Raw genomic sequence first — 17,737 nt, 5'->3', positions numbered from 1 at the left:
TGAATGTTGATTACTCTGTCATCTCAAAAACACCCCCAAAAGCGTAAGATGCTGTAAGTTACGGTTATACTCCGTGTGCAGGTAAGCTAAAAGGCTGAGAGAGTCTAAATTACCTGCTGGGGTCTCTAGTTAGTCAAAGAGAGAACTGAAATTTGAATCCAGGTTTAATTTGATTCCAGACCTTTTGTTTGTGTCACTTCATCAACCTGTTTCTCAGCTAGGCAGAAAAAAAGAGGGCTATTCTTCATGAGAAAAGGAATAAACAAGTAATTATCTTGGATAAGCAGTGTAATAGTGAGATTTCAAGGTCGGCTGCAGTGTTTCTTCCATTCTCTCAGTGGCCTTGCTCAGTCACGTGCTGTCTTTGAGGGGAGCTTTGAAATTGTGGTTTGAACAATGTCAGTTAGGTTCTAGAATGATTGGCTATTAGCGACTCCAGAGATTAGTCATTGTTAATGATGTTGAATGTGGGCATTTGGTCGGGCAAATATTTATAAAATTTAAGTATCTTAAGGGCGGATGAAAATGATAAAGTTCAAGTTAATAGATACGGAAGTCTGAGGTAGAATAAAGGATTTCTTTACCTCAGGAAAAACTTGCCCACTGATGAGTAAAATTAAGAGGCCCAAAATAAAGTTGCATGCTCTTATACTGTAATGATTATCATTTTAAAACTAGCTTTTTGCCTTCGAGCTATCGGGGTAAAGACCTACAGGAAAACTACTGTCGAAATCCTCGAGGGGAAGAAGGGGGACCTTGGTGTTTCACAAGCAATCCAGAGGTACGCTACGAAGTCTGTGACATTCCTCAGTGTTCAGAAGGTAAATGAACCTGAATGCCGTGTGGGGCACTCTGCTCCCGCTTTCTGTAGAACTGCAACTCGCATTAAAGGTTAACAGAGATGAATCAAACCGTAATAAATATGTTGTTCATTCAAATGCAACTATAGATAATCATTTGAGCATTTTTACACGATATTTTAAAAACTGATTTTCATCAGATTAATACAAAGGGGTTATCAGTTTGAATTTCAACGGAGCCTGAGGCATCTCTCTGGGGAGAGTAAAAGTTTGGGCTTCCTCACCTACTGTCAAGTTCACATACCTCACAGTCTCTTCCCACATGTCACCTGAAAGGAGCCAAAGGAAGTTTAGCTCTTTAAGAGTCATGCTAATTCTATTCATCCAGCACCTGCTTCTGCAGAAATTTTGTCAAACCTACCCGGAAGTGGTGTGGCCAGGATCTATGAGCCCAAAAGAGAGTATGGGGAGGGGTCGCTGGAAGTTCGATCGGGTTGTGTGCCTTCTGGTGAAAAGCAAATCTGATACATAGACTGACACTACACACCATTGAGAATAGTACCTGAAGAGATCAAAGCCATAGAGCCCACACTGTCTTGAAGGCAGGCCCCCAAGGCCATGTCTGTTTTTACCTCCCCTCACAGTGTAAAGGGGCCCTGTCCTCACTCTTGCACTGGAAAACTGAAGGCCTGACAAGAAGGAAGAGTAACCACTTCAGCATTGTATGTGGTTTCACTTTTCTTAGTTGCCTATCTACCGAACAGCTGGCTCTTCAGTTCTGTCAGAAACTAAAATTCTAAAAATCCAAATGAAATATGGATTAAGTTCTGATAGAAATTTAGTAGGATTTTGAAATACTTGGGGATAGAGGGCGGCTGGGGCACTGTCCAATTTTTTATAGTAAGATATCTTACCTGTTTGTTATTAACCCAATTTTTTAAACTATTTTTCCATAAATATCCATTTAATATTAGGTCGATATTGATCACATAAAAAGGCCATTGTTAGCGAATTGTCATGGAGAAGGTGAATTTGTTTTCTGTTGTTATTTAAAATTCTTGACTTCATGTGCTAGAGCCAGTTCCATCTCTGTTTGTAAATTCTTACTTTCCATTCCATATCATATTCTGTTCACTATAACTTCTTCGTTGTTTTCTTCTCTTTTAAAAATAATAAACTGATCTGTGATAACGTTATGAACAAGTCTGTTTTGTATGAATAAATCTGTAATTAACATTTGTTTTAAATTTACACATGGAAGGAAAAAACTTACTTTTTTGGAGGAGCTCTCCATTATCACAGTTTTCTGAGGTTGAAAGTCATTGCAAGGAGTTTTGTTTAGTGATTTTTTTTTTTTTTGGACCTGGGAAAGTATTTTCAAGGGAAGGTAATTTGGTCAAACTTTAAATAGCTGAGCATTTATGTTATCTGCCTAGTTCCAGTGGGAATATGATGTCTCAACCCTGGTTTGCAAGAAACTTCATCAAAATACACTGGCATAGATCTGGACTGATAAGACCACGTAGAATAAATATGCTAGAAAAGAAGTAATTGGAAAAATCTTTTTTTTTTTTTTTAAAGATTTTATTTATTCATTTGACAGAGAGAGATCACAAGTAAGCAGAGAGATCACAAGTAAGCAGAGAGGCAGGCAGAGAGAGAGGAAGGGAAGCAGGCTCCCTGCTGAGCAGAGAGCCCCATGTGGGACTTGATCCCAGGACCCTGAGATCATGACCTGAGTTGAAGGCAGCGGCTTAACCCACTGAGCCACCCAGGCGCCCCCTAATTGGAAAAATCTTATTTCGAGTTATCAACATCTCATTAGAATGTACATCTCTATTATCCTTTAATAATTTGAGGTTATTATATTTCCCTTAGAAAAGGGCAATGCTCATTACTATTAATGGCATATGAAGTTATTGATCACCATGGACTAAAGGTTGCAGATAGGCTTTTTCTGGAAGTAATTAGGAATCTGATGGTAGTTGAATAACCTCCTGTGAGAAGAGTGAACCAACACCTGCCCTATAGGCTAAACATATTTCAGGGAGCGTGAATTGAGCTGTGATATTTAAATCCACACGATATTGAATAATGCATTAGCAGGATTTTACTGAAGAGGATCTAAAATAAGAAGCACTGTCAAAATGTTAATAGAGAAAAACAGAGCTATTTTATAATGGGTAATACAAAATATACAAAATAATGTAGATGTATTTCTTGAAATTTTTGTAACTCTATTAAACTCTTGGCTAAATTGTCATCTGAAATTTATCTGAAAGTTTGGTTCATAAGAGAAGTATTTCTGATATCTAGTGATTAATATTATTTTATCATAATTTAATCTTTGAAATATATTAAGCATTCCAAAAGAAAGTGAATACTCTTATCACATTTAGAAGCTTACACAATTATATAAAGAAAATAATATCACGGTTGTTTAATTCAAATATAACAAACTGAGGTATCTAAAATCTGATTTCTTGCTTTAACACTTGCTTGGGATTTAGAACAAAGCAATCACCAGTTACTGGAACAGATGTCTCTTTTAATGACTGCCAAATATTCAAGTAAATACATTTTTTAAGCCATACTCATTATTTTTAATAACTTACATTTAAAATCCCAAACAATACTGCTATAACTTTATATGTATAATTTTATATTCTGTGGAGAAGGACTTTTAAAAACAAAGATTTAAATAAAATGATTACTTATAAATGTGGGTTTGTAAAACTATCCATATTTCAAACATACAGTTTTGCTGAAGTAATCACCAGCATGGATTTTTCTGAGAGATATTTTCAAAATAGTTGTTTTAGTCTGTAAACTAAAATCACTTGTAATTTTATAATTGAGAAAAGAACATAACAATCTTTGAGTTAGTTGGTTAGTATGATAAGAAAGATGTTGAATGAATCCTATTCATATTATAATTCATGTGTAGTTAATGTAGTTTTCTACTTTTGTTTAGGGCAGTGGTATATTTAGGAAAACTAGTTATGAATAGAAACATTTACTTAGTTTGAGTTTATGTGCCCTGGGACAGTATTTTGCTTTTGTTTTTTGTTTTTGTTTTGTTTTTAAAAGGACGAACTTGCTAGAACCATTAGAAAATACACTGGCAATAAAAGAGCCAAAAGGACATAGAGGAAGAGGGGTGATCCTCAGTGTTCAATAGATCATACTGTATGTTATGTGTTATATAGTTCATACTTTCACCTACGTCCCTGAGTAGATGGATTTGATTTCCATTCCTACTGCTCAACTGAGCTTGAACAACTTAGAACTTTCACAGAATTCTGGAAGTTTGAAAAGTGACTATGAGTTTAAAACTTGGCTTTCTTGAGGAAATTTTTACTAGAAGCCTGATGCTTGATGGAATAGTGAAACAATAAAATTTTCAGCCCAAGTAAGATGGCCAATCTACTTGCTCCCCTTCTCCCCATCCTCCAATAGGTGAGACTACAACAGGGCAACCTACTGTTATAAATAGTAAAGCAGAAGGGGTAATGAAGACAATGTTGAAAAGGCAGGAAGATTGACTTTCTAAAATTATTGCTAAGACTCTATCTTAAAAGTATGACCAGTCAGAATGCATAAGAATCAAATTAAAATACATGAGACAAAAAGATTATTAGGAAGAATGGAATGAACCCTGGACTGTGGTCAGAAGGTCCGTGTTCCAGGCACAAGTCTGAAATTTTCTGTTTTAGGTAAGTCCCTTAAAACTTGTGTAAGCCTTGTTTTCCTCATTGCAAGGGTCAAATGATTTCTTATATGTTCAAAGTACTGAGTAATCAAAGAATTTATAACTATAATATATTTGTCTTCTCAGTTCTATCATAGGACACATTTATTCCCACCCCAACACCAACTTTCATTGCCTACCAAAATCTTACGCTATTCTTGCTGACTTTTATTATTTTTAAAAAATCTTCTTTGGTCTGCAACTGCATCCATAACTCTCTCTTCACTTTGCTATAAACATAATACACTAATTTACGTTTCCGTGCCATTTTATTTTATTTTGCTCCATAATAGCTTATCCAAATCCATCCATCCTTCAATATCTGAGTAAAATCCATTCTCTCCTACAAAGCCATTATCAATAAACACTTAGAACTTCTAGAGTAGGATGAATTATCCACACATTTGCTACTCAATGTGAATTCTAATGACCAGAAACATCAGTATCCCCTGGGAACTAATGATGCCCCCGTCCTGATCCTCTGAATCAGAACTTGTTTATTAACAAGATCTCAAATTGACTTTTATATACATTGAGGTTTGGAGTAGCAGTGATCTACCACACTCATTCCTGTAAAGCAGTTGTCTTATGGAATCATGTTTAATTTGCATAGTATTTTCCCTTAAGAAGATTAAAAATACTGAAGCTTAGGAAAAATGTTTTATAATAATCCCCACAATACTGCTTTGCAGAAAATAATTTAATTCACTCTCATTAGAAATGGATCTACTCTTATCAACTCACATCTGCTAAAAAAGACATAGATATATTTCTGATTCCTGTGTACCATACAAGGCTAGAGAATGAACATGTGGACACTTAGTTCTTACATGTGACCATAGTATTCTATTCTACTTTTTCATTCAGTACAAAAGAACAAAGAATGATAAATGCCACATTATTTTCTGTGAAGATATCAAACCTTGCATTCTTCTGAAGAAGGGAACTAAATAATCTGTACCCCGTTGAACTGGAAAGCTGAGATGTAATAATGCATAATCCATGTTGAACATGTTATTGTGGAAATGACCTTGGCCAAAAAGAGCACCTCTCATTTATGATCAGGTGTTTATCGACTGTAGTCTGGGGAATCTCAGAACTGAATGAGAAGAAGCTGAATTCATCTCTTGTCTTGTTCATAGATTAAGCTACATAAAAAGAAGTGGATGGATAAAGCCAAATGGTCTTATATTTCAGAAAGTTAATAGTTACTGTCCTATTAGGTTGTAAAAATCAAAGGTCCAGAAGTGATTATTCTAATATTATATCCCAAATTATTACATATACCTATTAGGCCAGATACCAACGGATAAAGCTAAACATTTATATCTTTTCCCTGCTTTGGCTAAAGTTAGATGGTCAGTAGTCACAAGATACAAATGATGTGTTTGGGGAAGTTTGCCGGATTCATAAGAAAGCCAAGCAATGATTTATTCCACAGGATTCCTGCTGTGCTACAAATCAACCTGTCCATTTGAGAAGTCTCATTTTCAGCTAGCTGATGTGATTCAGAGTTTTCAGTGCAACATAAGAGGCCAGCCAGAGGAGAACTATTAATTAACCTCACAGAATCATCAGTGGGATCCTGCATAATTACATGAGCTTATACATTTTAAAGACAGTGAGTACAAGGAGTTCAATAGCAGGTCATCTTCTATCTTAGTCTAGATAAGAATGTAAGGCTGCCCAATTATTCAACATGGATACTCAGGAACAGAGAGGAACCATGATTTCTTTTAAAATATCGCTGTTCTTTGAATAGTACCACACTTATGTTTGAAGTTAATCTCTCAAGTTTACCTGGTCCTGATTTTGGCATTAAACCTAGGGGCATGATGTGTACTCATTTTAAGCTGTGTATCTCCTATTTATGTATTTTGAGGTACATTGAAAGAAGGGAATCATTCTACTGTCAGTATAGACACTGAAATTCTGTGCATTTTAGACCAGGAAAGGGTAGATCTCAAGGGCCTGTCTTATATTTCCAGTTTCTGGGTGCTTTTGGACAGCTATTGAAAAATTAGAAAGGAAGCGTCCTGGTACTATGAAAAAAATGCATAACACTAACTACACAAATCCCACGTAAACTATATGAAGAGCTCTGTGGGGAATATTTTATGTCACTCTTCAAGGACATTAGACCCCAGTTCAACATTAAAGTGGTACATAAATTGTTCTAAAAATCTTTTTGCTAAACAGATGATTTAATGTTCTTTCAATGGAAAAGTGGTGTTCTGGATTTTTCTGTCAGAAGCAATTAACATGCCATACTTTAATTTTATTAGTTGAATGCATGACCTGCAATGGGGAAAGTTATCGAGGTCCCATGGATCACACAGAATCAGGCAAGATTTGTCAGCGTTGGGATCACCAGACACCACACCGGCACAAATTCTTGCCAGAAAGGTAAAATATTACCAAATCATCCTTCCAATGATTCTTTTTACAAACTGACATTTGCTCCATGATGAACTGCCTTTAGAAATTCTCTTTATATCATATTTTCTGGAGAGCCTTGAGGTGAAGGGACTCATGAAGTATATGAGAATTCTGGCTACACATTTGACTGGTGTCTACTGAGTAGACTGAGTCCCTTGAAGTCATAATGGTCCTGAACACAGGAGCATCAGTGGGGTGCAGAAGAGGAGCACTAACAGAAGCTTCCTCTTTCTCTTCCATGGCAGGAAAAAGACAGAGGCTCATTAAGTAATGACCACAGTCCAAGCTATGGGAGGAGGCATTGTTGCTAGATACAAGCTAATGTTCTTCTAAAGCCACATCTTCAGTGACTGGGTAAAGTGGGGTCACATGTGTGGCACCATGACATAAGTTATGCCCATAGGAAGGGAATGCAAGGTGAAGCAAACAATTCTTTGGCTGCTTTATCCTAGCGTATTTTAGAATTGCCAGTCTGGAGAAGTCATGCCACCAAATCTACTTTTCTCCTCAGGATTGGGTTTTGAGATAAATGGTTTAAAAAATATGTCTACCTTTGGTTCATTCATTTCATATGAAATATTTAGTTAAAAATTACTTTATTTTTATTATAAAGAATAAAAATACAATTATAGGGGAAGCTTTATCCCCACCTTTCTGAAAGGTGTTTTTTTTTTTTTCTTTTTGTTTGTTTCTTGTTCTCTTAAATTAAATTCAAACTATGTGTTTTGGGTTTTTTTTAAATGTATCTCTTGTCTTTTAAGTTAGTGCAGAAGGAATATGGTAGCAATTAAAATGAAGTCACCAATTCAGGACCTTGTTAATTTAAAGGGAGGAAGGTATAGAGAGACTGGTGTGATGGAGTTTCTCTCTTGCCATGGTGGAGGAGAGGGCATGACCTAGAAGGGCTCTATTTTCAAAATTGAGCTATCATTAGTAACAGAACTATTGAAACCTAACTTTCAGTTTGAACTTTGAGCCATCCTCAGAAAAGGACCCCTTTTCTTAATGAGCATTCTACCTGAGGTCATGTTTATGTAATCTGTCCTTAATTGGGCTTTGTGAGAAGAGGATTCAGTTTGGGACCTCAGCTGGTAGACAGGTACCAATGGACCTAACTTACCAGCAAAAGGGATGTATTCTGTACTTACTAGATATGTGAGCTAACAGATGCAAAAGTTGATAAACAGCAGTTTTTGTAAGGCACAACAGGAAATCTTTTCTTCCCCCATCTAGTAGTAGCAAAGCTAGGTCGAACATTATTTTGTGAACTGAGGGGTGGGTGGTGTTTCCAGGCAGATTTACATGACACTTTTCTTGGTGTGGTTCACAGATATCCCGACAAAGGCTTTGATGATAATTATTGCCGCAATCCTGATGGCAAGCCGAGGCCATGGTGCTATACTCTTGACCCTGACACCCCATGGGAGTACTGTGCAATTAAAATGTGTGGTAAGTTAAGGTCAAATTTATTGCTTCCTTTTCCTCTCACAGACTGGATCTAAGCAGGCGATTATTAGTGAGACAGGTTAACAGCTATTTTACTTGATGCTTTAGTGTGTATAGGTTTTACTGTTTTAAGAATGTGTTTCATAACTCTACCCAAATTTTTGGAATTTTCAGAGTCATTGTTTTGAAAGAGATAAATATGCAAGTGAACATATATACAGAAAACATTTATAATTACGGTGAAGGCCTAAACATTCTCATGTTATTAAAAAAAGAAAAACAACCCACTGAGGGAGAAAAAGATCAGGGATTATGTGCAGTATCCTAATGTCATTAGGGCCATAAAAGCAAGGACCTTAGATTTTTCCTTTCCAATCTGGTGTCCTTTCCATACTGTTCCTCCCCAGACATAACATGAGCTGTCAAGTGACGGTGAACCTCTTTTGGTGAATGGCAGAGTTGCAAGGAAGACTAAGAAGTCTACTGGAAGATTCTCACAGACATCCTTAATCTCTAGTTGCTGACCCCACCTCTCTGTCTGCCTTGTCCACAGCCTGTGTTGTTCCAACCTGTCTTCTATCTGCGCTATGGTTGTTTTCTATGTACAGGCCTTTACTCAACACTCCTGAATTTTTGATAAAACCTTCTGTCGTCACTTGCTTTGTGGTAGCTTTTTAAATCTGTATACTTGGTCCTCTCTTCCATGGTTAACATACACATTTTTACTCTTTGAAATAATTCTGGATAATTAGATTTGGCCATGCTTTTATTTCTATGAGTACAAGTCTTATTTTTTCAGCTGGATCCTAAAATACTTTAAGACCAGTAGAATCACATGAGTTTAGCAAGGTATAATTACATTATAAATTGGCTTGATAATATAAAGATATGCATATATATGGATATATAAAGACAAATAACCTACATAAGATCAGGTACCAGCAGCCTAAATGATAAGTGGACAGTTCTGAGGATAGGGATAGGCATTTGCCTATTTTCCTAGTACAGCCTGATGGAGATATTCCTTTGAACAAACTTAATTCAATATTATCCACACTGTGATAGTGCCAAAGTAAATCTCTCCCCACTTAGACCTGCTAATAAAAGGAAATGTTTTGGACAACTCAAATAAAGCCCATAAAAAGAGGATGTGTCTAGCATCTGTGAAGTAATTGCAGAATCTGGTAGGCTCTGGATGTGAACACAATGTTCCAAGGAAACTGAATCATCTGTTTGGTCCCTTAAAATAAAAGAGGACTCCTGTGACAGTGTTTCTCCGTATAGATCGGGTTAGTTCCACTTGCTGACTTTTAAAATCTTGTTAAGCTTTCCATTGTTATAGATTACTTAGGTACTATAATCCATGTTTCCCTTCCATTCTGGGTGTGTATATGTGTGTGTGTTTTAGGTACTCTTATACTTTTATAAACTGTCTCTGGAATAAGATCCGTATAAATACACACACAGATACACACACGTTCACATGCATACTCACCTGCACATTCACTGTTGTCCTTCCATTCATTTACCAATCAGTGTTTGGTTATTTTAGATGTTGTGAGAGAAAAGAAATAAAATAAGTATGACAATTCCTCACTACTAGATATATTTCTTTCTCTTTTTTGTCCAAAGAAGAGTTGGCTAATTATGCAACTAACATGCAGTGATTCAGATAACTTTGCTAAACAGAGGATGATGTTTATAGGATGTTAATTCTAAGGAAAGGATGGTAGAACTTGTAAGCCAAACCTATACAGTTAAGAACAAAATAATGTTTTAAACATTGGGAATATTTTAGAAATATTTCATTATGACAAGGCTTTTAGTTTGTAAAATCATATATGGAGACTACATTTTTATTCAAATGAATTAAAGTTGACATTCTGCAATTCTGGAAAGCCTATGATATAATGTTTTATGAATTTGCTTCCAAATATTTTGGTCTACATTTACAGTACAGCCTATGAGGCAACACCAAGACATTTGGTGATGGTTTTAACTGTGTAACAGTTTTCTATCACTGTATAACAAATTACCAAAAACTTAGTGGCTTAAAAAAATGCTTATTAATTATGTCATAATATCTGGGGGTCAAAAGTCCAGGCATAACTCAGGTGGGTTCTCTGCATACGACTTTACAGGGCCATGACCCAGGTGCCTGCCACACTGTATCATTTAAGACTCAGCATCCCATTCCAAGTTCACTGGTTGTTGACAGAATTCAGTTTCTTGGGTTGCAGTGCTGAGGTCCTCAGCTCCTAAAGACTGTCTGATACTTCCTACTACATGACTCTCTCCACAATAGGGAAGTTTACTTCTTCAAGGCCAACAGCATAGTTTTCTGCTAGTTTGAACCTCTGACTTCTACATCCTTTTTTAAAGAGCTCGCCTGATTAGGTCAGGACCATCCATGGCAAACTCCCTTTAATTAAGTTAAAGTCAGCTTATTAGGGACTTACATCTGCAAAATCTCTTCACTTTCGATGTATGGCATAAACTAATACAGAAGTCTCCAAATTGGTATCCAGGTAGTCAGGGGAACACAAAGTCTCTCTTCAGGGTCTGTGGGCATGAACAACTTAGAGGTTCAAATTCTAGCTCTTTTACTTCCGTATGAATTCTTGCCCCAAAACTTCTGCTTGAAGTGCATGTGTTATTAAGGAGTTAGTCAAGTTCAAAATCCTTCCTTCCCATTCACAATTTCCCTTTATTTCCTACTGAACAAAGGCAAACTTCCCATCCTTCCTGAATTTTATTGTGGTGCACTGTCCTAAAAACCTTGGTGACATTCAACCAAGAGACCTTTGAAAATACTATATATTCATGCCGCTTATCATTTATGCAGTATTGTTACATAACTCTATCCAGAATATATGTTTGTGTGTGTATATGCGTGTGTGGTGTATATTTGTATTTACCTCTTGGAATTCTGTGGTCACAAGAAATGTAAATAAATAATTTTAAAATATAAAAGCCTTTCAGAAAAGTATGATAGGGTGAAGAATAAGTCTCTCCAGCATAAAATACATTAAATTCAAATAACATTCCATGAGTAAAGTAGAATGGAAAAAAAAAATGATTCAAGGAGAAAAAGAGCTTGATAATGTACACTTATCCAGGAATAGGTAGGTATCAAATGACTCCAGGATTTAGAGTCCATTCACACATATAAAAGTATGATATAAAATTTTTGGTTTCAACATGTCAGTAGTTAACCTATACTAGAAATCACATCTTTTGCAGCCATAAAAATGTAGATGTCAACTTAAAAACATATGAGAGAACATAGATACTTAAAAAAAATTCTTTTAGTAACAGGAACAAAAAAACAAAAGCAAAACCAAAAATACCAACACCAGCTAGAGACCACTGAACCTGAAGAATTACTATATATTTCCAGTAACTGGTGTGGAGAGGCTAAGAAAGGAGGCAGGTGGGTCTGAGAAGAGCTGATTTGAAAAGGCTGCATTAATTCACATTAATTAATTAATTAATTCAGTCATGTGAATTAATGCAACAAGCAGTGAGAATAACGGTGAGGAAGGATGTGTACAATACTGAAGAACTTGGGTGTCCAATATATGAGGACAAGTTGAATGTGAAGGTAGGGAAAGAGGAAAGTCAAATATTTTTTAAGTTATTAGATAGATGATGCATATTTAAGAGACACGTAACTTTGAGGAGAAAGGTAAAGTTTAGTCCTTCTTATGTCGAAGTGTATGTGCTTGATGTCTGTGCTAAGACCACATGTAAGTTCAGTCTTTTTTGAAGCTCATGCAAAATCCTAAGTACATAGTGGCAGCCAAAACCTTTGCAGAGCAGCAACTCCAGGGAGCACACAGAAAACACAAGAAAGATCGGTGACCCCTTTTCCATAGGGTTTATTCAATACATATTTACTGTCTAGCTCTTATACCTGAAACCCTTTTCTAGATTCTGGGGATATAGAAGTGAACAAAACACTCCAAGTTCTATATAAAATTTGAATTTCAGAGCATTGGTTCTAACTAGTAAAATAAAAGCTGATATAGCCTTGACATGGGCATATTCAGAACCCTTTCAGAGTAGAGGTTTTGAATACTTTGTTCTGTTCCTTTTATTTGTTAAATAGCTGAATGAACCACAAATTTGTTCCTGTCACTTTGTTTCCAACCTTTTAGTCCTATAATTAGTGAGTACATCCCTGAAAGTGAATGTGGGCCTCAGTGTTCTGGGACTGGCCTTCTCAGTTACCCCCCATACAGTAGACAATTTCTACCCAAATGGCAACTGCTCACAAATATTCTGGCTGTGTACCTTTTTAAAAACATATTACAATTTTATTTGATAGTTATACTCAAGAAAGCTGAAAAGTGGTTTCAAAATTTTATGAACAGATTACCTCCTTCTGAATGCATTCAGAATAGTATAATATGCATATACCCAGTTCTCTTCTAAGAATTACTCAATCAAAAGCACAGGGGTAGAAAAGAGGGAATTGGATATGTTATAGTTTCCATAAGGTTTCAGCATGCTTAAGCTCTGGAGCCACCCCTTATGTGGAATGAAGTAAGCTGGTCATCTGAAGAAGGGGCAAGTTTCAAGTCCAGATGCTGCATTAAGCAGCTTTCTATTTCTGAGTCAGTAAGGTTTCTATCTCAGTCAATGAGTGCAGGGGCTCCATAGAGGCACAGAGGGAAAATGTAGATACCCAAGGGTAGATCCTGTCATCTGTAAGCTAGTTATCCTCACCCAGAGAGACCAGGTTCCTACTGTTTGTTCTGCAACATCACATCGCTGTACAAGGCCCTCTGAGCAGGGTCCAGGCATTCCCATTGCTCCTGAGAGAATTTTGTGCCCTAGCCCTGAATTTCATCCTATTTCTGGCTCCTATTTGTCTTTTTCCTCCTCTACCAGGCTTTTTCCTCAGGCAACAGGAGCATGTAGAAGGCAATTGATCGTTTCAGGGGTCAGTGTCACCTGATTCAGAATTTTGGGTCAAGTCTCTCATCTCCATGTTGAGGTAGGCTCACTGAGTCTCATAGAGGGAGTCATTTCACCAAGTTATCCCGACAACATCTCAGTTGAGTGAGCAGAACTGGATGAAACCGAACTCTGAGATGTTGGCCTGAAGGAGCTAATGGGCAGGGGTGTCTTTATGGATCTTCTCCCTTAAAAATTCCACGACCATGTTTCACATGTGCTGCACAGAATGACCTTTGCTCTGCACCATCCATATGTTGGTCTACCTAGCTATATAATTTTTAATAGATTTCCAGGTATTTTGAATTTTAAGACATTACAAATATATAACAAGATTGGGAGTCCTGTATAGTCCCTGAAAGAAGTGCTGATTTTCTTATGATTTTCCTCTATAATCACTTTGTATTCTGAATAATAGTTTGTTCCATAGATTAGTTCACTACCTTTCAAAGAGATATAATATTTGTTGGGAGTAACTATATTTTTCTGAAATGAAAATAGTTCTCTGGAAATTGAAAATCTGTCTTTTGTTTGATACAACATAGAAAATCTAATTGATTATTTAAATTATTTGTTTCCAAACTTCTTGGACTGAAGATATTTTTACACTCTACCATTATTGAGAACCCTAAATCATGTATTGAACTATATGAATCAATATTTATAATATTGGAAATTAAAATATTAATTCATTAAAATACTAATCTAATTGGATGCTAATAAATACAACATATTTAAAATGAAAAATAACTATGTTATTGACGTTGTTTTTTTTTTTTTTTTCAGAAAAATAGGCTGTGGTTCCATTAGAATATATATTAACTCAACCAAAAAAAAGAATATACATTAACTCTCATATACCTGTTGGCTGCTCCAATTGTTTTCTATTACTCACCACCCAGTTGGAGATTTTCATCATCTATCACCTGTACTTGATATTCTTCCTTTATCTTGTAGGATGGTCTAATCTGCTTTTCAACCCTCATTTGTATGACTGGTACCACCATTACGTTTAAAATCCAAAAACCTAGAATAATCCTAGACATGCTCTTTCCTTTACTCTTCACATTGGGTCCATCACTAAGACTTGTCAGTTTCTCTTCTATGTACCTCTCAAATCTGGCCATCACTCCCATGCTGTCTCCTTTATCTAAGAGAGTGTTATTTTTGTCTTGAATATTTAAATGGCCTTCTGAAAGGAGCTGGATCCATATTTACTTGTTTTTTTCCCTTTAATCCCTTCTTCACACTACAAACAGAATGATATAAAAATCTGAGTATATCATTTTGTATCCTTAATACACCACACACCACACACACACACACCCAAGTAAAAATGCTTCAATGATTTACTTCAACCTTACAAAAACAAAAAAACCCTTTGAACAAAGACAAAGCCATTTTTTAGTTCCCTACCCATATCTCCCACCTTCTATACTACCATTGTATAGTATTCCTGTCTATTCCAGCCAGAATAGCTTACTTCCTGTACTTCATTTTTTCCATATTCTCATTTGCAGTTCCTTTACCCCTGTCATCTCCTCTGCCTTGAAATTTTTTTCGTCCTTCCCCACCCAGTTGACAGCTACTCATTGTTCAAATTTCAACTCAGTTATGATCTCTTCAGTTATCATTTCTTCATTTGACTTCTCTGACTTGTCAAATTCCTTATTATATGTTTATACCACCATAAACCTCTCCTTCTAAGTATTTTTCAGAGTCTGGTCCTTACCTTTGATTTTGAAATTATTTGATTAATAGGTCTATCAAAATTTCTAAGTTCCAACGGAGCAAAGATCATGTCTCTTTTTTGTGTCAGCACATTGCCTTGGACATGACAGGGATTTGTTGAATGAATGAATGTTATTTCTACACAGTGATAGCTTTTCATCTCTCTGTGTGTGTGCGCGTGCGTGCATGCGTGTGTGCATGTGTGCATGAGCGCATCTCCTGGAATTTTTTCTATGGTTCTAGATTTTCTTTCATATGACAACTTAGCTTTTCTTAGACATTACTACCCAGGAAGGTTTCTTCCTATATCCTCAACTCATCTTAAGGTTTCATGCTTCCCTGAGCTACTTTTGTTCATTTGTTGCTGGTTGTCTCAATGGCATTTTCTTTACCAAAAAAATAGACAAGTTTCATCATGTTTTACCTTATTTTCCTCTTCCTCTTTCTTCTCTTTTTCTTTTAAGTTCTAGATAGATAAGTGCCCAAAATCATTTCGTTAATTTTTTTAACAACTTACTGTGGTGTAGTTGATATAACCTCAACATATTTATTGTATACAATTTGATGGGTTTGAACATGGCTGTATATCCATGAAACCATCTCCAAAATCAAGGTAATAAACATAATAGTCACTTTCAAAAGTTTCCTCCTGCCTGGATCCCACTTTTTAAGTATGTGTAAGAACACTTAACCTGAGATCTACTCTTGATATCTTTTTAGTATATGATATAGTATTGTTAACTATAGGTACTATGTTGTAGAAATGACTTGTTCTCTAGAATTTATTCATCTTGAACAACTGAAACTTTATACCCATAAGACAACTCTTCATTTCAGAAATGTGACCAAGGCAGATTTTTTATATCTTTCTATTCAAACTATTGTTATAGACTGAACCATGCAACACCCCTCCACCACAAATTCGTAATTTAAGCCTTAAATCCCCAATGTGACTATATTTGGAGATAGGGTTTTTAGGAGGTAATTAAGGTTAAATGAGGTCATAAATGTGGGATGCTAATTTGCTGGATGAGTAGCCTTAGAGTAAGAGAGAGATCTCTCTCTTTTTTCTATATGAGGACATGGCAAGAAGGTGACCATCTGCTAGCCAGGAAGACAGCTCTCACTAGAAACCAAATTGGCTGGTACCTTGATTTTGGTCTTCCCAGCCTCCAGAATTGTGAGAAGTACATTTCTATTGTTTAAGCCACCTCATCTATAGTATTTTGTTATGGTGGTCCAAGCAGACTAAATTAGGCATGTTGCCACTGGTAATAAATAAAAGAATCCTTCTTTCCAGTAACCAATGTACATTGGTGTCATTTTAAGAGAATATGTACCCTTGTGTGTTTACATGTTGGGAAAATAATTTTAGCTAATTATTTTCTTTCTTAAAGAAAGCCTATATTTCTCTGTATTTTATTATTTCATCCAAGGCTAGAAGAGATGCATAGACATAAAATCTCATTGATTCTGAGTCAGGAAAAAACATCAATACCCTTTCTCAAGGGACAGATCTTATACTTGGAGGTCTTTTTCAAGTCATCTTCTAAGGAATAAGAGTATAGAATGAAGACCTTTCATGAAAGTCTTGTCCCTTGAGCATTTTCTACCAGAAAAGGCTTCCAGGGAAAAGTTTCAGATAGGAATTCTAGGTTCACATGGAAAGCAAATGTACAACCAATTTGAGGTTTGTACTTTGGAGGTCTTTATACTACTTTCCCATGTCAATTTTAAAACAAGAAGCTCTTTAAATTTTCATTGAACCTGATCTTGCCATTTGTAGAACAAAAAGCACAAGTCCGTTGACGGGAGAATAGCTTTACACACTGTAATCAGTCTCCAGGGATCATCCTAAAGTAAACCTTATGTTTCAGTTGCTCTTCAGCAGCTGAAGTGGGAATAGATTAGGTTGGGCTGAAGTGTTCCAAGGAATAATCAGGTATTTGTCCAATGGCCTATGGAACAACTTGCTGTTAGCTATAGGCAAAAGAACAGCAATAGCATACCACCATGGGGAAATTTAGAATTTGGGGGGGAAAAGGGACTGTAACTGCAAGGATTTACTAATCGTTCATGTAGAGGTTATGAGCTTTGGGCATGGCTCTCTGTAACATACACGTGCACTCATAATCTCCAGTTGCCTTTCTCAGACCTCCATCAGAGCTGTGTGGTATCTCAGCAAAAATTTGGCTAGACTTTCACTGAGAAAATGGATCATATTTATTTTTAGTCATCTTGTTCTAGTGGTTTTTTGGTTGAGTGGCAAGATGTTCATCTAAAGGATTACATAACAGTTTATCTTTATTCTTTCAAAAAATCTATTCAAACTTTGAAATTCCTGACCAGATATTATAGCAATCATCATTACACATCCATACCAATGAAGTGAAATGAATATTCCAAGAGGCACCCATGGTATTTGATTATGTTGTGAAAGGACAGTGAAAACTCTCAGTAGCACATGTTCTTTGTAAAGCATTTTCAAATAGAACATTTTGTGTCAATCATCAAAGAAAAACATTTCTTCATTCATAGGCCACTAAGGATCATATAACTATTTTTGTACTTGCTCTAAAGGGTAGCCATTACTGACAACCTTGAACAA

General features: G+C 36.1%; 1 protein-coding gene across 4 annotated transcripts in view; it reads left to right on the top strand.

Moving 5' to 3' along the window:
• HGF (hepatocyte growth factor) overlaps nucleotides 1-17,737 on the top strand; it is a 101,142-nt gene that overhangs the window by 18,216 nt on the left and 65,189 nt on the right. For 3 of the 4 annotated variants that reach the window (XM_013060667.2, XM_004739619.3, XM_004739620.3), the window contains 3 exons: nucleotides 679-821; nucleotides 6,837-6,957; nucleotides 8,321-8,439. In XM_013060667.2, coding sequence (XP_012916121.1) covers nucleotides 679-821; nucleotides 6,837-6,957; nucleotides 8,321-8,439 — 383 coding nt within the window. The remainder of the gene's footprint in view (nucleotides 1-678; nucleotides 822-6,836; nucleotides 6,958-8,320; nucleotides 8,440-17,737) is intronic. The other variant, XM_004739621.3, reaches the window with a different exon arrangement.

The sequence above is a fragment of the Mustela putorius genome, unplaced genomic scaffold, assembly GCF_011764305.1.
Source record: "Mustela putorius furo isolate JIRA1106 unplaced genomic scaffold, ASM1176430v1.1 tig00003845_pilon_pilon_pilon, whole genome shotgun sequence".
In the NCBI taxonomy this organism is placed as follows: domain Eukaryota; kingdom Metazoa; phylum Chordata; class Mammalia; order Carnivora; family Mustelidae; genus Mustela; species Mustela putorius.
The sequence above is the reverse complement of the archived record's forward strand: the minus strand, read 5'-3'. Positions and strand labels throughout refer to the sequence as shown.